The 19866-nt window shown below is 43.3% G+C and overlaps 2 protein-coding genes across 5 annotated transcripts in view; one reads left to right on the top strand and one right to left on the bottom strand.

Moving 5' to 3' along the window:
* The window catches only part of Pxk (PX domain containing serine/threonine kinase like), a 76220-nt gene extending 62309 nt beyond the window's left edge, over positions 1-13911 (top strand). For 2 of the 4 annotated variants that reach the window (XM_077796195.1, XM_077796197.1), the window contains 3 exons: positions 126-195; positions 2434-2496; positions 11651-13911. In XM_077796195.1, the coding sequence (XP_077652321.1) occupies positions 126-195; positions 2434-2496; positions 11651-11862 (345 nt within the window). In that variant the 3' untranslated portion in view covers positions 11863-13911. The remainder of the gene's footprint in view (positions 1-125; positions 196-2433; positions 2497-11650) is intronic. The other 2 variants (XM_077796196.1, XM_077796198.1) reach the window with 2 other exon arrangements.
* A 147-nt stretch (positions 13912-14058) lies between these two features.
* Positions 14059-19660, bottom strand: Pdhb (pyruvate dehydrogenase E1 subunit beta). Its single transcript, XM_026402021.2, has 10 exons — positions 19580-19660; positions 19438-19491; positions 17870-17977; positions 17716-17778; positions 17577-17612; positions 17150-17435; positions 16210-16320; positions 15672-15763; positions 14861-15002; positions 14059-14548 (listed from the first exon to the last, which is right to left on the bottom strand). Exons 1-10 carry the CDS (start codon positions 19619-19621, stop codon positions 14403-14405), a joined length of 1080 nt encoding a protein of 359 aa, XP_026257806.1. The 5' UTR covers positions 19622-19660; the 3' UTR covers positions 14059-14402.
* Between the last annotated feature and the right edge of the window lie 206 nt (positions 19661-19866).

The raw sequence follows: 19866 nt of genomic DNA, 5'->3' as shown, positions 1-19866 counted from the left end.
GTGCTAAGTTATGAGGCCCAATATGACCTTGTTTGTAGCTAGTTTAACTGTATGTCTGGAAAATTTTTTTATTCTAACTCTCAGCTTCAGCATGTTTATTCTTTGCTCCCTTCTTTCTTTTAAAGAAGTCAAAACGATCTGCTATTGAAAATAGTGAAGAGCATTCAGCAAAGTACAGCAACTCTAATAATTCAGGTAACTGGCTATAGATTTTAGTGGGGCCCAAGAGTCAGAGGTCAAGGTCAGGTGCCTGTGGTTGGTCCAGAGGTTTTGGATTCTTGTGGGCGTAGACTGGGCACCCATACAGAAAACAGAAGAACTCTGATCCTGATGAAGGATTGTGACAGCATTCATGGCCTCAGAACTCAAGTGCTAGAGGATCTCAGAGGTTATTAGGTAGCTCTGCTTCTTCATTGTCATTGGCTAATCAGCCACCTACACAGGAGCATTCGCCATGGAAGTAAAACAGACCCTACTTAAAATGCAAGGAATCCTGTCTTTCCGTAGAGGCTTCATTAACTGAAAGAACCCTTAATCCTGCCTTCTGCTCTGCACCCCACATGGTGGGAAGATGGGCTTCTCTGCATAGATTAAGGAAAGGACTCAGTGGTGTGTGGGGATGGCAAGGGCATCATTCCAGAAAGCCCAAGATGATTCAAAGGGGTAGGCCTTGCCAGGTGCGGTGGTACACACCTGTAATGCCAGCTGCTCGGGAGGCTGGGGCTGAGTTCAAAGCCAGCCTCAGCAACTTAGCAAGGACCTAAGCAACTCAGTGAGACTCTGTCTCTAAATAAAATACAAAAGCAGCTGGAAAAAAAAACTTACTAAAACAACACTTATCTTTCATTAATTCCCCCATGTATTTCTGAGTCACTTTCTCTTGGTGTGCCACCTCTACAAGTCGAAATTCCTTTCCTTTGTCTAGTCATTTCTCCACAATTTATTGCACTTGGTTAAAATGGTATATAAATCCCTAAGTCTAAGGGCTTTCTTGGGCTTATCATTTATTTTCTATGGAAACTCCATGCCACTTAAAAGTATTAACATCAAATAAAATTAATATGCTTTCTCCTGGGGTTGGGGGGGGAAGAGGGCTGGGGATGTGGCCCAGTGGTTGAGTGCCCTGGATTCAGTCCCCAGCACCAAAAAAAAGAAAATGGTGGAGGAAAGTGAGGATCTTTACAGGTCATGCCTCATTCTCCTGGGTGAAGTCAGCCAAGAGGATATCTGCCTGGGCTGGAGAAAAAACTGAGAGAAAAGTGAAGTAAGGGTTGTTGAGGGAAATGTACAGATTACCGGGAGACACTACTGGGACCCAAGTTCAGTCTTCTCTCGGTTAAAATCTGTCAGCACTACAAACAATCTGAAAGTAGCACACGTTGAATTTTACCTTCTGTGCAAGGCAAGCACTCTACCAACTGAGCTCTATCCCTAGCCCGGAGTTTTACCTCCTATTTCAGTAGAAAGCTCATATTTTATAGGGAGCTAAAGGAATATTGTGAATAAGGGAAGCCAGAGGAAGGCATGGCTTAATTAGGATGTCTCTCAGTGTCCATGAGGGAGGGGATTGGGAGTGTGGTCATGGCTGTGAGCTTAACCACAACAGCAAAAGGTGACGGCCCTCCTTTTTGAGGTGTGTGCCCATCAGCCCTGGAGGCTCTTGGTTAGGAACTCCATGTGCAAGGGGGGTGGGGCTTCTTGTCTTTATAGAAGAGGCTTATGTAGGAACTGCCATCTGCTTCTAGGGCTGCATCCCTGTCCATCCAGTGCGATTATTTTCTAGGGATGTCTAAGCTACAGGGAGATGCTGAGAACTTGGGAGTGTTTGAAATATAACAAGGCTACTAGACCCAGGAAAAGCATGCAATGTGTGGAATTTTGCACATTGTTTTACTGTAAATACTGTTTTACTGTATTTACTAAATGTCATGTAAGAAAAAACATGGAAAATCCACAGGCTGCAGGCTGGACCCTGTCTAATTGATCGTACCCGCTCAGAAATGTACCTTTCTATAGAAAGCAATGTTGGGTGGGTTCTGTGAGGAGCTCTTGTTTTCTTTGGAGAAGCTCCCATCAGGCTCTGTTCCCTGTATTGCTCTGACCACTGTCATTTGTCATTACCCAGAGATGAGGTTGGGTCCGGAAGAGAAGTTATTGCCAACTGCCTAAGCTGTTTTGATTAAACAAAGTTGGTTTCAAACTAGTCAAGCTGCTGGAGGCAGTGGGACTCAACAGGCCTTTGAGGACCTGGGGAAGAAAGCAGACCTTGGACTGGGATGAAAGTCTGTTGCCCTTGGGTCCAGTTTGTGAATTTTCTGTCCTTTATCACATTGTTTTACAAGGCCCACAAGGCAGTGATGGGTTTCTACTTGTTCCAAATTCCAAATGTCTGTTTTTGGTCCCCCATGAGGGTTTCCCTGTGTTTTATCTTAGCAGGATCTGGGGCCAGCTCACCTCTCACATCCCCATCGTCGCCGACTCCACCCTCTACAGCAGGTCAGTAATGGGGTAAGGTCATGTGACTCCCTCCTCTCCACCCGTGGGAGAAGCGGGCTCTCTCTGGTGCCTTGGCCCAGGCATTTCAATGTTAGGTAGCACTGCCTTCTCCTGGGAAGACCAGTGGGAATGCAGATTAGCTGTGTCTTCCAGGAGAGCTCAGGGTTTCCATTTCCAAGCTTGAGTTCATAGGGAATGGACTGGTTTCCGGGCCACTTACCACTCTGGCTCAAGCTTGCTCTCTTGGCTATAAAGCCTCACAAAAGGATCCTTGGGTCAGAGTTTGTCTTGGGACAAAACAAATGCACTACTGCCCAGGGCCCTGTCCTACTGGAGCTTTCTCCTTAGGGAGCCCATTCATGATCTGAGTTTTGTGTCAGAGCAGAAATGGTGAACTGTCTAGGTGAGGTGCGAAATCCCACCACTGTCTTCTGGTTTCCAGATAACTACTTGCACTCTATTTTACTCTGTAATGCATTTAATTATTCTGATGTTTCTTTATCATTAGCCTTTGTTTCACCTATGTGAATTAAATCAGATACTGTGAATTTTGTTTAAAATTTTTAAAAAGAATTTAGCTTGGGTGCTGGGGTTGTGGCTCAGTGGTAGAGCGCTTGCCTAGCATGTGTGAGGCACTGGGTTTGATCCTCAGCACCACATAAAGATAAATAAATAAAATAAAGGTCTATCTACAACTAAAAAAAAAAAGAGAGAGAGAGAGAGAGTTTAGCTTGGGAGCTTACTTATAGAACTCTGATTCTGCAGAATGGTCTCATAATACTTTCTTGGCTTCCTTCCCTTTGAACAAAGATCTTTCTAAGCATTTTGCCAGCCCAGTGGAAACACTCTGGAGCAGCATATATCCTTTCACTTCTTAAACGAACCAGCTGTTCTAGATGTCTGAGGAGCTGCTTCTTCACTCAGAGCTCATCAACAATTCTTGGAAAGGTTCCTACAACTTTCTGAAAGAAGGTTGATACAGGAGTTGACAATACCACATTCATTACTGTTTAGGGTAGTATCCGGGAGCTACCAAGAGCATTTTCCGGTTGTTCTCAAATACTTCTTCCTGACCCTCCTGAGGAAATGACAACAAGCAAATGCAAGGGAGCTAATTTGAACCCCCTGCTTCAGGCTGGTGTGCCTTCCTAGTGGCTAAGAGCAGTTACCAGAGGCTTATGTAGAATGTTCTGGGCCAGGACTTTTCTTGAGGAATGAAGAACCTGGCTCATGGCAGGATATTCTTGTCTTTGTCTTTGTCAGCAGATTTTTTTTAAAGAAACTCCCAAATACTGATCCAGGTTGATATGTCTTTTATGAGGTAATCTGTTTAGGTTGATCACAGACTTCTGGAGATTCTCTGTCCAGACCACATTGTTGAGCCAATTTCTAAAAGTTAGAATATTAATTTTATACCACTTGGACATATTAAGAACATTAACTTGGAGATTCTATGAGCTCTCCTTTAACAAGCAAGGTGTCTCTTTACTGCACAGAGCACCTCACCATGTGTGTTAGATGTGTCTGGACAGTTCATCGCTAATTCTTATCTTTAAATGACATAGAAAATGTGCAATTTGTTTGGATTGCGGGGAAGAAGTCTCTAATTTACCTCTGCTTTACATGGGAGCTATTTAACACAGTAGTATGTTTGCATGAGATGAAGTAACTTAGAATGTGAGAAGAAAAAGGGGAATCTTTTGTAATTAGAGTTGGTACTGGGAAAACTTCCTCTTAGGTGAGTAGAAATGGCAGGAGGCAATACTGTGAATTTGACAGTACCTACCCTGAAGGGGAATCTTGAGGATTTAAAGGGAAAATATTGAGGTCTAAGCACAATAACTGACAGAGATGGAAGTCCCCAGCAAGTGGGGACTCCTATCCTTCAGGGTTGATCAAATTATTGATGTCACCCCAAATACAGTACTCTGACCTCTGCTGGGCATTTCTTGTAATACGTCTCATAAAAAATAATATTTAGCATTTGCCTAGCAACCTAGCATTGCAGGCCCCAAATGGGGTTCCTACAGGGAGTTTCTTCATTCAAGATGCATTGTAGGGAGCGTGTGATTTCCAGGGGCTGTGTGTGGCCCTGTGTGACCCAGACAGGCAGACAAGGTCCCAGCCTTCATGGAGTCACCTTTTCAGCATCTCAGGAGCTCTAGTTCAGGCAGATGCGTTCCTCCATTCACTGTTAGTTACCAAGGCCTGGAACCAGTCAGTTTCCACTGCTGGGTTTTGGTTACCTCCTCGGTAAATGGCAGAAAAGCAAAAGTTAGAAGAGACCATGTCATAGTTCCTTCTAATCTGCAAACTCTAAACCCAGTGTGGACTCTGCCCTCTGGCACTTCACTCTGCAAGAGACCAACAGCAATAGGTCAGCTTAGGGGAGCTGAGCCGACAGCAGTGCTTCTCTTCTGGAAAGCCTCAGTTTTACGGGTACATTTAAGGTAGCTAAGTGTGACCTAATTTTCGGTTACTTTCTAGATGGGGCAGATGTTTCTAAATGGAGGGGGCTACTCCCTTTTCTCTCTAGCTCCTGCCTTGGGATCTATTGAGTTCCTTAACAAATTGGTGGAGGAATATAATTTCCCTAAGGCTGGCAGTTCCATTGGGCAGGGTGGCATTCTCTAATACTTTTACTATGATCCTATTTTTTTCAGTGAGAACATTCCTAACACTTTTTTGTTCTTCTAAAGATTTTTTTTTTTTTTTGCCCTAGGAAGGTCAGTCTTTCAAGAACTTAAAAATTCTTTATCCTGACTTGTGTCATGGTGAATGCCACCAACTAGTATTTATACTCTGTTTTCATAGAGCTGAGCGGGTTAAAAGTTCTCACTTCCACCCCACTTAGGGAGCAGAAAGTTCTGTTACTTTGATATCAATTTTTTTAATTTTATTTTAAGTAGATTAGTAAACGAGTGTTTTAGGAAACCTAAATAAGCAGGAGACCCTAAGCTGTTGTTTTTAATAATTTCACCTAACATATTTGGGGCACTTATTTTGTGTCAGGTACTATTCTAAATGATTAGTAACCACTGTTTCATTTATTCTCCATGAATATTTTCCAATGAGAGTTGACTCCAGTTGAGTTCCATTTTACAGAAAAAGAAACTGAGGCTATAGTAGGGCTGAGGCTGTAGTAGGGCTGAGAGAACTTGGCTAAGGTCAGACAGTAGGGAGTGCTAGGGTCAGGATTGGAGCTTGGTTCTACCTTTGTTCATTTGCCCCACTGATTTATTGAGTGCCTGCTTTTTTCAGGGTGCACTGCTGGGCCTATGCTGTTAAACAAGTCTCAGCTTGTGTAGAAGGAACCCCAAGCCAGGCACAGTGGTACACACCTATAATCCAGCCACTCAGGAGGCTAAGGCAGGAGGAGCCCAAGTTTGAGGCTAGTCTGGGCAACTTAGCAAGACCCTATATCAAAATAAAAAATAAAAAGGACTCAGTGGTAAAGCACTCCTATGTGATTGATAAACAAATAAGAAAGAATCCCAAATATAGAATCAGGAAACCTGAAGTGAGTCCTGAATCCTAGCTCTATCACTTGCCTGCTGTGATCTTGAGCAAATAATTTCCACTCTTTGAAGCTGTTTTTTTTTTTTTTTTTTTTTTTTTTTAATACCAGGAATTGAACCAGGGGCACTTTACCACTAAGCTACATCACCAGACCTTTTTAAAAAATATTTTATTTACAGACAGGGTCTCACTGAGTTGCTTAAGGCCTTGCTAAGTTGCTGAGGCTGGCTTTGAACTTGTGATCCTCCTGCCTCAACCTCCTGAACTATGGGATTACAGGTGTGTGCCACTGCGCCCGGTTGAAGCTGTCTTTTAAAAGAAGTCCTGCACCTTACTAGGTAGATGCTGTACACAGCAAAGCTATAAGCAATGAAGTGCCATAAGCTAAGTGTCTGTCATCAGAGAATTTTAGCCCTTGTTGCTTACAGTTTAATTTTAAGCAATCATTTTGAGGAAGAAGATCTGACAGTTTGTAGAAAACCCAGTCTATAAGAATGAGTGGAGAAAAAGAGAAGTTTTGACTCCAGAGAGCTGGAGGTAGCAAAGCAGAGCCTCGTGGGCATGAAGAGTGATTAGGGGCTTAAAGAATGGGACAGAAAGTGAAGGACTATTAAGGAGGAAAAGAAGACTTAAGGCACAAAGAAAGAGATGAGTTTATTTAGAATGTTGAAGTTTCTAAAATCAAATCAAATCAAAGCCTAAAACCTCATTGTAGACTCAAAATTGCTGTGTCTGGCCATAAGAATGGTCTGTCTGTCTCTCAGAAACCACACATACACAAAGGTGCACTCTCTGGGATGAGCAGGGCTGCCTTGCAACCAAACTCTGAAGCACGTGTTGACTCTGTTCTTCTGCCCACTGCTGCCACCTGCTGTGGCCATTCTCAGCTCTCCTCCTCCTCTTGCAAGTCCAGTTCCTAGTATATGACCTCCTCCTTAGAGTACTCTCTTAGAATGGGGAGGAGAGGTGGGCAGGTGTTCCCAGCATCCTTTGTGTCTTCCAGACCATCCTGGTGTGAGTGGTCAATCTGCACCGCCCAGGGGGTGCTAGTTCCTGGTCCACCTCCAGGGAGGGGATTTTTCCTCCAGGCAGTGTATGGAATTTGTTCCTTAGGAACTCTGGGATTCCCTCTCTGGGAAACCATTATCCCTCACATTAAACTGGAAACTTATAAGTTGGAAAGAAGACAAGAAAAATATTTGCCTTTCTTCTTCCTTTCCTTCCTTCCTTCTTTCCTTCCTTTCTTGCTTTACTCATGCTTTACCAGGGGAAGGTGACCCGCATCTCTGCCTGGGAGGCCTCCCACCCAGGCGATCCACCTTGAACCTGCCCTATGCTTTTTCTCTTCCCAACTTCAGAAAGTCTATATTTTAGACACTTGAAGTCTTGCTTGCAAAAAAATAAAATAAAATAAAAAAGTGGCGAGTTTTCCTTTCTTCCCCTCGGTCCTTGTTTGGAAATAGAATGAAGTACACTGCTAATGCTCTTCAGGACCGGGAATCTCCCTGGCTCTTTTGAAGTGAGCACTGTGCTTATAAAGAAATAAAAATAGCACCTAACTGGCTCAGGAGAGAAAGACTCTGAAGAGGAAAGTGACTCATTGATTGCTCTATTACTAGATTTCCCATGTCCTAAAAGGGTCACAATCAGGTTTAAAAACCAGGGCATTTTGTGGTTAATTTGAGTATCTCCTAGTTTTGCAGTGAGATTAATTAGCATGTGATTCAGACTGTCTGATTTTACTGTCTGTTACTGTTTGATTAAATGACACTAAAACCTGAATAATGACTTGTGTCCTCTCTTTCTTTCTCTTTGCTGTTTTCAGTAGAGCATGCGCCATTTTGAACGCGAATTTTCGGTAAAGTAAGCTATGCTAATTTCTCTAACTTTAAAGATGCTCTGTTTCTGTATGTGACTAGAACCCAAAGTGTCTAGATCACTAAGGTGATGAGCACGTGGGAGAGCAGATTTGAGACTGTGTCCTTATGGAACATTTCAATGAAATACAGCATCTTTAAAAAGCACCCAAATGACTTCATCTATATTCATTTCATTTCCATCACGACCTTCAAAAGTCTTCATTTTCACTCTGATTTTTGTTATAAAATACAGCTCTAAAACCTGCTAATTGACTGCATGGCATTTTGATGTATTTTAATTTTGGAAACCATGACTCTCAAAGTCCTGTTGTTACAGAATTATTGGTCCCTTCTCATTCTGATCTAGAGGAAAAGGTGTTAGGAAAAGGCTGTAGGGTTTTAGGGTTCCAGGAGACAGCTTACTGGCTTGCGTAACTGATGATGGTCGGGAACAGTTCTTTTTAAAGCATCCTTAAAAATTCTCTAGTCGGGACCTGGGAATAGCCTCCTTCTTTGCCTGAGGTCAAAGTGAAGGTGGTTCCCAAGACCTGGGGACCAGGGGTTGGGGCTCTCCACTCTCTCCTGAGAGTGGTAGGTAGTCTGGTAAGGCTCTAGTGTGGTCTGGTGGCCACTTGGCCTCCCACCTATGTGTGTGGACCAGAAAGGAACTCAGCCACAGAGACCTGTAAATTACCCTCTGCTAAAATTGGCCTGAGGACAGAGGATTTAGATGTCCTTTCCATGAGACTGTCTAGGGTGTTTCTGGAATGGCATTCCTCCCTACGTCTCACCTACTTTCTTGGGGCAGCAGCCTGTACTTTCCTCTACTGGACGGCCAGGTTCCCATTGAGTTTGGTGGAGAGGATTTCAGGAAGGGTAGAGTAGCTGGTCTTGGAGATTTTTTCTAAGAGAAAGGGAGCTGGGAGAGATCAGGACTGACTGTCTCCCTTCCTAGATGCATAACGTGAGGCCAGCCTACTCTGTCACCTGGGGAAAGGACTATCTGGGACCTTTTGCAGGAGGAGCTTTTGCATTTGAGACATGGAGCACACATCATGCAGTTGTTCCTAGGTTTGTCACAGGCCTCATAGCTCCTGAACCCCATCCACACCTCACCCCTGCCATTGTTACCAGTGTATTATAGCTTAAGTCCCAACAGACCTTTAAAGGAAGCTTGTGACCTTAAAAAGGCAAGAAGAAAAGTTCCAGGGACAATAGATGAAACTTGTCAAGACTCAATCCCTGGAATGCGATTTGCCTCCTTCTGTTTTGACCTCTGACTCCTAGGCTTCCCCTCCCCTTGCAGAGGGGGTTCTGAGCTGGTAATGTGGGCTCTGGCCTTCCATGAATGTGACTGTATACATCAAGACCTGCCTTAGTTCCTGCAGGCCTAGTGAGGAAGAGTGGCCCTTTGGTGCTGGTCTGACCCTCTGTGAGCAGACATCAGGGTGGGTGGGCAGCTCTCCTTTCACACAGCCCTTAGCATCCTTGCTACAGGCACAGATCACCCCACAGCACTTTCGACAGTCTGTTTATTTCCAATATCTACCTTTTCAAAGTGATCAAAATTGCAAGTTTCAGCCTTTCCTGGGAAAATGAAGATATATTTACTGAACTCCCCCACAACTCCCAAACTCTGTGGTAGTAATTTACACTCTTAATGTCAATGCTGGACAAAGAGGCCAAAGTCAAGGGTTGGTTCCCTGTGAGGCCAGGCACTTCTGTTCTGTGCCAGGATGGCCAGCCATACCTGTAAGCCCATTCCCCAAGTCCCGTCTCTAGCCCCCCAGAATCCTGGGCTTCAGGAATAACCAGTCTCTGGGTGGCCAGTTCTGGGCTGCCGGACTCTGTCTTCTCATTCTTAACCCTGCAGTGATTCTTCTGCCAGGGGTCAGAGCACAAAGCTGAAAGGAAGAAACCCTGGAGTCCTCTCTTCTGGCCACTGGGTGAGAGTGTCTGGTAGGGGGCATTGGCACCTAAGCGGGCAGGGCTCCCTTCTCCTGGTATTTCACTGGTCACGTCCAGGAGTCCTCTTCAGAGGAACACTTCCATCACACGCTCATTCCACCTGGGTTTCTCACCTCAACAGTCACGTCAGGTTTAAAGCCCTTTTTATAACCCTGTGACATAAAGTCAAGAACATCTTCCCACAATCAACGCCAGCACAGAACGTAATTGCCCTTCATGCATTAGTTGTTATCCAATAGATCAATGAAAGTTACATTTTGTTCATTTGTCTGTATTTAATCTTTATTTGTATTGATCATTGAGAATCCCAAGGCTGCAGAGCATGGGTGTATGTATTTGTGTCATTCTTCAATTTTAACTGTCTTAGGTTGGGGTAAAAGATATAAAGGAAGGTAAGTGGTTTTCTATGAATTACAAGATTTCAGCTGTTGCCTGTCACAGTTGGTGGGAAGGATATACTTACTTGAATATTTTCTGGGTCACCCCAAGCCATTCATCCATACAAATTCATCCATACAGGTGTCTTTCCTGTTCTCACTATAGCTCACCACAGTGTGGGAAGCCACCCAGCAGAATGTCTCCCTGCTGTAGCCCTAGCAGGGGTAGAGGACAGGGCAGCAATAAATAGTAGAGTTCCAGGGAGACACAGGTTCACAGGACATAAACCCACTAACCCTGTGCATAGGAAAGTTCTGTAAGGTAGTGCTATTTCTGTACTTAGTATTTATTTTGTCCCTAGAGAACAATTCACTCATTGATTCAAAAATATGAAATTCAAGTTGCAAATAACCATATGCCTTAGAGGTGGGCATGTTTTAGATACCTGTCTAGCTTCCCCTCCTTGCCAAGTAGAGCTCAGCATTCTGGCCCCTCCTGATGCGCCAGCAGAGATGCATGTCTGGTACAGTTCCATTCAGTTCCTCAGTTGGACTACTGTGGAAAGAACAGCACTTGACAAGAGACTTCTCCCTGAGAATGTCATTGCCAAGGAGAGACCCCTTTAAGTGCTTGCTTTACACTGTTCACAATCATTAGCGTTTTATATTTCTTTAATCCAACCCAGTAGAGAATGACTCTTCAAGACAGACTCCTTTGGGGAATGCATAACCCAGCAGGTGCTGGTTCCTTGCTGAGAATCCTCAGTGGTTTATCATTTTATTTTAAATCACATCCATCAAAATATTGCACGTTAGAGCCACTGAACTAGTCATCCCTTTGAGTAATTGGCATTCAGGTAGCTCAGTTCTGTGCAGAAAGATGTCTGCATCACACATCTAGCTCAGAATGGGTGGGGCTGCCCGTACCTGGCTAAAGTGGCTGATGGAACTCTTCTTTTGGTACTTAAATTTGGAAAATGAGATCAGCACCTTATTTATGTAGACAAAGGATCACTGTGGCCTGGCATGGTGGCCAATGCCCGTCATCCCAGGAACTCAGTGGGGCTGAGGCAGATTGAAAGTCTGAGGCCAGCCTTGGCAATTTAGTGAGACCGTCAGCAACATCAAGACCCAGTCTCAAATTTAAAAGAAGGAAAAAAGAATGTCATTGTGATTGTTGCCATGTAATCTGTGATATTTGTTCCAACAGTCTTTTCATCTGATATTTGAGGCAAATGACAATCTTAATTCCCCTTTGATGCTTCAGCTTTTCTGTTCAGTGTTTTAGAGAGTGGTACAGTACTGGGTATCTTGATCCCTCTGAGGAGAATATTTGCAATCTCCCCTCAGTCCTTTCCACCCAGGTCTGAGCAGCAGCAGTGCTCAGGGCTGGGGGAGAGGTGGATACTGACTGTCCCCTTACCTCCACAGGGCTATCTGCATTACCTCCACCTCCTCCGCCTCCACCGCCACCGCCAGCAGCTCCCTTGCCTCCTGCGAGCACAGAGGTGCCTGTGCAGCTCTCATCCCAGGCTGTGAATGGTGTGAGCCGAGGGGCCTTGCTCAGCTCCATCCAGAATTTCCAAAAGGGAACTTTGAGAAAAACCGAAACCTGTGACCACAGTGCTCCTAAGATTGGCTGAAGCTTCCTGTTTACACTGAGGGAAGAATTCATGTCCGCCCCACTCCTACCCACTAAAGACCCTTCTTCCTGGATGAGCCCTTGAGGAATCAGTACAGCTGCGCACTGTTCTACAGATGCTCGGCTAAGAGGCCTGTTAGGAGGGAGCCGTCCTCCAAATAGAATAAAGTGGAGCTGGCGTTGCTGCCTTAAGAAATGTGTTGTTCCTTTGTCAGCATTGTGAAGGAGTCTGGTCATCTGCTAATGGACATCTTTTGGGGGCAGCCACATATTGGAATCAATATTTTCACCATTTAAAGGAAATGGACAGAGACAGAAGCAATGACAATGTTCCGTCACCATAGTGAATGGCCTTTCTGTTGCAATCCCTCCTACCCCATCAGAAATGTTCCTCTCATAGCTTATTTTTTCTGAAGCATTGTCTCATTATTTCTTAGCTAATTCCCATTTCTGCTACTTTTATTTCACCTCAGACATTAATACTGTGGCCCAAAGCACAGTTATGTTGCTGAGTCAGAGAAGCCACTGAGTTCTTCATTTTTTTCTTCCCTCACATAAAATGGGGGAGTTCCTAACAGTCTCAGGCTCCACCAGGAATCCCATTTTGGCTATAGAACTTGGGGCTGTGAGAACAACTACTCTGTGGACTCCTAGTTCATTTTAGTTAGAATGTACTGAAACAGACACAAAAAAGCTCTTGCCAGTCAGTTAGAGGATCTGCGTAGTCCTCAACAACAAAGTCATCTGGGTGATCATTATTACAACACAAGCAAATTTGGCATCTATATAAATCAATTCTGATTTTTGAAAGACTTATTGAATATATCATCTTTTTTAACGTTACTCATTTATTAGAAATCTTTTATCCTGATTTGCTTAAACCTTTAAATAAATTGCACTTTAAAGGATTATAAATAATCCATTTTAAAATTCAAATACACACATCAGTGTTGGTTACTATGCAGAGAGAATGTCATTGTGTATAGTTTCATGTAATCTGTGATAAATGTTCAGCTGTATTTTTTATTAAAATAAACCATGTCAAGAAAAACATGTTGTCTGGAGCTTGGCTACATGTTTCAAATGAGAACTTTTTACAGCATCTTTTGTAAACATAAAGCTTACATTAACACAGTATATCTAAAGTTTCCTTCCTACCTATCCTGCCTTTATTCTTTTGTGTCTTATCATTTGTCAATAAGAACTAACAATCATTATTTACATCTTAGTATTTAAATTTGATATTAGATAATTTAAATATTTTTCACTAACTGACTTAAACCTATCTTCTCTATCTCAACTTATGAGGGTAATGTATGACAATGTCTGTTTTTGGTAGTGAGAAAAACACCTGACATAAATTTTTGTCTTCATTTTAAAAGGAACCTGTTAGAATCAGGTATTTGAAGAGTGTGTGGACAAGATCCCATTCCAAGTGTGATGTAGTCTAGGTGATCTGTTCCTGATGGTAGCTGTGGGCCTTCTAAAGTCAGCTTTGTTGTTTTACATAAAGTTTTAGATATATTGAATAAAAACAAGCAATGAGGAGCTGGGCCGGAGCTCAGTGGCAGAGCTTTTAGTATGCACAGGGCTCAGGGTTTGATCCCCAGCACCAGAGGAACACCACTGCCAAAAATGAAAATGATTTTGTACACCAGCTTTGTTTCCATTTGGCATCAATTTCTTTTCTTTTTTGCAGTACTAGGAATTGACACCAGAGACACTCTTACATATGAGCTATATATCCAGACCTTTTATTAATTTTTAAATTGAGACATTAAATTGCCCGGGCTAGCCTTGAATTTGTAATCTTCCTGCCCCAGCCTCCTGAGTAGCTGGGATTACAAGCATGTGCCACCACAAGAGGCAGCATTGGGTTTTTTTGTTTTGTTTGGGGTATTGTGGGTAGAACCCAGGGGCCCTTTACCACTGAGTTACATCCCTGGCCCTTTTTATTTATTTTTAATTTTCAGACATGATCTCACAAAGTTGCTTAAGGTTCAAGCTGCTGAGGCTGGTCTCAAACTTGCTATCCTCCTGATTCTGCCTCCTGGGTTGCTGGGATAATAGGCAATGCAATATGCCTGGCTAATTTCATAACGAATTTTGAAATTTCCACCCACATTGATCATTTCATGAATATAAAAAATATAATCAGGAATTCCTTTATTCCTTATCAAAACAATCAAACAGTAAATGTAGATTATACACTTTATTTATACATATAAGTTATCTTTTTTGGATATAACTTTCATCAGTACTATGCCACATTCATACCTTGTCCTTCTAGCAAAAGAGGTAAAATTTTACATTAATGCATTCAAAGAACAGGACAACCGTAACAGACAGTGAAAGCATGGAGTCTAGGGCAGAAGAGTGGCGTCTTCCCCACTCAGACACATTCAAACATCCCACCAGTACAAAACACCTGTTGCTGCCTTAGAGAGAACTTTTTGAATTGTAAGGTCTTACAGTACAATCCATGTGAAGTCCCAGCAAGTATTTTAAGTAAATTTCAGTGACTTGATACTCATGTACAAACTAAATATTTAATGTTTTCTTTATGGCAAATATGATGTCCTTGACCTGAGGTACAGAGTTGTCTTCTAGAATCTTTGCATAAGGCATAGGGACGTCAGCACCAGTGACTCGAACAGCAGGAGCATCCAGGAAATTGAATGCAGGGCCTAGGAGAGAAGGCAGGCTTTCCTGAGAGAGAGGCGACAGAAGCCAACTGACTACCACTCACTTTAACACAGAGATGTGGTTACCCAGGAAAAGAAAACATAGGTGAAGAATTTCTAGTTGTGGGGAACTGTTTCTGGCTTTGCTTTTAAAAACACTTACCCAAAGGAAAAAATGCCAAAATGACAAATTGAATCACCAAGTCTTTTGGCCATCCCTAGTTTTTTTTTTTTTCTTTCTTTATCCCGTACGAATTAAGGCTTTAATTTTATTATAGCTTGACTAACATTCTAGAACCAGTTTCTCTGAAATACCTTCCATGATCCTGGCACAAATTTCAGCTCCTACTCCAAATTGTGGCCAGCCTCCTTCCACAGTTATGAGATGATTTGTCTTCATGACACTGGCTTCTATGGTGTCAATGTCCATTGGTCTGATGGTACGCATATTTATCACCTAAACAGACAGTATAACAAATATGCTTTATGGAAGCACTGCAGCACAAAGATAGCCTGGACCCTATAATACCACTTCCTTTTTTGTTTCTTGTTAATGAATGTACAAAATGTAAAAGGAAAATTGTAATTAAAGCAAAAATCTCTTCTCTTAGCAGCTCTGTTCACAATAAATTCATTTGTCCTCCTCAACTCTAACTTCTATCTTGGCAAAATAAATAATAGCCAACTTGCACTGAGAGCTTAGCATGCACCAGGCCCTACACTCAGTGTAATGCTCACAGCCATCCCACGATGGAGTAGTATTTACATTATCCTCATTTTATAGCTGATGAGAAGTGGAGTATGTATCTTGCCCAAGTGCAAATAGTAAGCACAGGTCCTACAGAGAAAGTTAGAATCATTAACTTCTGAGTTTGTGCCTAAGCCCAGCCCCAAAGGCTAAGTCTTGAGAAAGCAAGTACTATTCTAAAACATCTAGAACCTGAGTGGTAAAAAGCTAAGTTATGTGATAAGCAAGCTGGTTCTTAGCTCTAAGGAGAGACAGAACTAAGTGGCAAAGCAAGATTTTACAACCAACTAACCTATTACAGAACTCAAACTCCCATTTCTAGGTCTCATATTTAAAGAGGCTTTCTGATTTCTTAAGAGCAAATGAATGTCCACTCACCTCACATTCAATTCCCTCTTTAGATAGCACTGTAGCAGCTTCTAAGCAGTGGCCCACAGGTCTGGAGTGGGAAACCACCGTTATATGTGTCCCTGAAACAGAATGGTCACAGGTCAGAGGTCAGGTTGAGAATAAAGATGCGGTACCAGTCTGCAGTCAGCTGTGGCTCTTGTTCATCTGTCAAGTCCTCAATTTCATTCCAGTGAGCCAAGGAATGTGGCCGCCTTCCTAAAAATGAAATACACACCTACTGGACTGAGATTTGAGAAGCATAACTGTATGAAAAATCAGGCATCACACATCATACCTTTTCCCCCCTTTGTGGTACTGGATAATGAACCCAGGGCCTTGTGCGGGCTAGGCAAGTGCTCCACGACCAAGCTACATCCCCAGCTCCACACATTCTTAACCTAAGCTCACCTTTACTTTTTTAATCAAAATACATGACAATACCTTCTAGACTTCATTTGACTTAAAAAAAATAAGAGGGGCTGGATTAAAAATAATGTTTAAATGTATACTAAATGCATAGTCTTACCTTGCCTTTCTACTTTGGCTTTTCCGATAGGAATCAGAAAATCTTTTGATTGAGCTTCTGTAGGAAATTCAAAAGGAACTCCGTACATCAATTCATTCTCTAGTACCACCACTGCAAAATATAAATATTTAAGCAAAAATTAACTAACTACATAATGACTAAAAATGCATGGACAACATCATTTATCATGTGAAAAGTTTCACTGTTTATTAGGAAGCCTTGTTTCTATATGTCCAATAACTTAAGGATGGTCTATGTCGTTACAGTTGTAGTTTGGTCAATATAATTTTTTTTTTTTTAAAGAGAGAGAGAGAGAGAGAATGAGAATTTTTTAATATTTATTTTTTAGTTTTCGGCGGACACAATATCTTTGTTTGTATGTGGTGCTGAGGATCAAACCCGGGCCGCATGCATGCCAGGCGAGCGCGCTACCACTTGAGCCACATCCCCAGCCCCATGGTCAATATAATTTTATCTGTTGCGGTTAAGACAGTGTTGTGGAGTGTGCAGTAAATGTCACCTTTACCTAACTGCTCCCATTTTAGTTGGAACTAAAAAAACAACCACATTCTTTACTATCTTTACCATATCTATTATCTATAAATCATTAGTATTTGATATGATACATCTAATCCTAAGTAGAGGCCTTTAATGATTCCTTCGATGCAAGGAGTTTTTAGTTTTTTTCACACTGGGGAATTAACCCAAGGGTACCGCACCACTGAACTATATCCCAACCTTTTCAATTTTTTTTTTTATCTTGAGAAAGAGACTCACTAAGTTGCTTAAAGCTATACTATGTCTCTGAGGCTAGCCTGCAAATTGCAACCCTCCTGCTTCAGCCTCCCAAGTCATTAGGATTTCAGGTGTGTGCCACTGCCCCCAGCTTTCATTTTCTTTTTTTAAAGTTCAAAAGAGACACAGGGGTCACTCTGCTGACCTGGATTGTTATCTCGAATGGCTGATTTGATGAGTCCTTTCGCATCTTCTGCATTCCAGGGGCTGACCACCTTCAAGCCTGGGCAGTGCCCATACCACGCAGCAAAGCACTGTGAGTGCTGGGCAGCTACACCTGCTGAGGCACCATTGGGCCCCCTGAAGACTATGGGCACACACTGGAGGCCCCCTGACATATAGTAGGTCTTGGCAGCTGAATTTATAACCTGGTCAATGGCTTGCATGGAGAAATTAAAGGTCATAAATTCACAAATGGGTCGCAAACCAGCCTGTCAAATCAAAAACATTGATGTTAAAAAAGAATAGAAACAGCAATGAAGAGTGGCAAACAACCTCTCCCTTCCTCCAACATGCAATGTTTTTAAAAGATCCTATTAAAAGAAGTCTCTTTGGATAAGCTTATTACATACCATAGCTGCACCGACAGCAATTCCAGCAAAGCCCATCTGTAAAGTAAAACACAAGCCTAAGACAAAGATCTAAAAAATCAGGATTGCAAACACTGATAGATATGCTCTTCAAAGATCAACTTCCTATAGGAGGGCTTACCTCAGATATGGGAGTATCTATAATCCTTTTGTCTCCGTATTTCTTCCACAGGCCTCGGCTAACCTACAATTAAGAGATGAACCCATTACTTTTAAGCACACATTGGGGTGAAGGGCCACTTCAGTTCTGAATAACTTTCACTGATTTTGGTTACCTTGTATGCCCCATCATACTGGGCAACTTCTTCCCCAAGAAGAAATACCTTCTCATCTCTTTCCAGTTCCTCATCCATACCTTGATTGATAGCATCTCGAACTGTCATCTGTCACAGGAATAGAAAAATTATCAATATACTAGAGGATCATATAAAATACCATTGAGATTCTCTTCCTTTACACTTACCTATGCTGTACACAATACGAAACATAAAATTAAAACAGGCTTCTCCTTACAAGTTCCAAGAATTCTTAAATAAGTTATATTGTTATCTTAAACTGGATATGTCAGTTAAGAGCTTACTTAACTTTTTTTTTTTTTTTTTGGCCGTACTGGCAATTGAACCCAGGGGTGCTCTATCAGTAAGCTATATCACCAGCCCTTTTATGTTTTGAGACAGGGTCTTGCTAAGTTGCCCAGGCTGGCCTCAAACTTGTGATCCTCCTGCCTCAGTTTCTTGAGTGGCTGAGATTACAGATGTATGACACTATGCCCAGCCTTAATACTTTTCTTGATGTACATGTTGTTTGCAGGCTACCCTAGCTCACAGGCATATGCTGGGTTGTTTTGTTACCACAGTTAAGAGGGTAAGGGGCAGACAAAATCAGGGAAGCTTAACTAAGGCTAAGTATTGAGCACTCACTAGGTGCCAGGCACTACCAAACACTTTGAATTGAGGGGATATAAGGTGTTATTTTAATACAAAGCATGGCAGAAACTTCTAGTAAAGAAAAAAAGGGGGTGGTGGTGGATATTATCATACACTCTAGCAATTCTGCTGTTAGGTACATACCCTAAAGAACTGAAAGGAAGACTCAAATATATACCTGCACAACAACATTCATAGCAGCATTACTCACAAATCCAAAAGGTGGAAACTCAAATGCCCATCTTCGCATAAATGAATGAAATAGGTGTATACACACAACAGGTACTATTCAGACTGTGTAAGGAAACACATTCTGTTGTATCCTACAACATGTATTAACCCTGAAGATACTGTGCTAAGAGAAATAAGCTGGGCGTAAAAAGGTCAAACGAATTCCACTAGAAGAGGCAAACTCATAGAGTACAACAGAGGTTACAAGTGTGTGTGTGTGGGGGGGGCGGTAAGGTATTATTGGGAAGTGGATCGTGTTTCTAAAATGGAGGATGAAAAAAAAGTTCTGGAAATGTATGGTGGTGATGGTTGCGTATGGTGAATGTACTTGATGCCACTCAATAATCACTTTGAAGGAGTAAATGTTAAGCATATTTTGCCACATGAAAAAGAAAAATAAAGATGGGGGTGCGGTTGATAGAGGAAGCCACTAGTTTTCTTCGATGGCTCATCTGATCCCAACCAGCCTCGCGGGGCGACATGCCAGTGTGATTAGTGCCCGGCGGCGATAGAGGCAGCAGGAGCCCCACGCAGGATGAGTCCGTCCGCGGCCTCCAGAGCCTGCGAAGGCCACTTATCTCCGAGACGCGGACCAGCTAGGGCGCAGACGCGACCCCGGCGTCTCCAGACCCGGTCCCCAGGACAAGGATTCCCTCCAGGCCCTGCGGAGCTCCCGCGCGAGTTACCTGCAGGGCGGCCGGCGTGGTCCGATGAAAGCGCCTCCTCAGCAGCCCGGAGACCTGGGGCGGGGGAGAGAAGGGCACTCAGAGAGGTCGCCGGGTGGGCATGGGTCGCGCAGGGTCGCGGGGGCCGCGAGCTGCTGCCTACCTGCTGAAGGGGTCTCCGCACCAGCCCCGATACCGCCGCCATGTTGACCGTGTCCTCTAGCCGTCGCCTAATGACAACACAGCGGGGACGCAGACGAGGTAGGCCACGCCCCCGCCGGCACGGCCAATGGCAGGGCGCGGCGCCTGCGTGGCCCGCCCCTCCGCCCACCGGCCGCGGGGCCGAGCGCCCGGCGGGGGTGGAGTGGGATGCGGTGTCTTCTCTCTGCGGCCGGCTCAACTTTTATCCGCCCCGGCGGCCGCGCACACGCGGGGTGCACGCAGGGCACA

This window comes from Urocitellus parryii, chromosome 3, assembly GCF_045843805.1.
Source record: "Urocitellus parryii isolate mUroPar1 chromosome 3, mUroPar1.hap1, whole genome shotgun sequence".
In the NCBI taxonomy this organism is placed as follows: Eukaryota; Metazoa; Chordata; class Mammalia; order Rodentia; family Sciuridae; genus Urocitellus; species Urocitellus parryii.
This window is presented reverse-complemented; position numbering and strand designations above follow the sequence as displayed.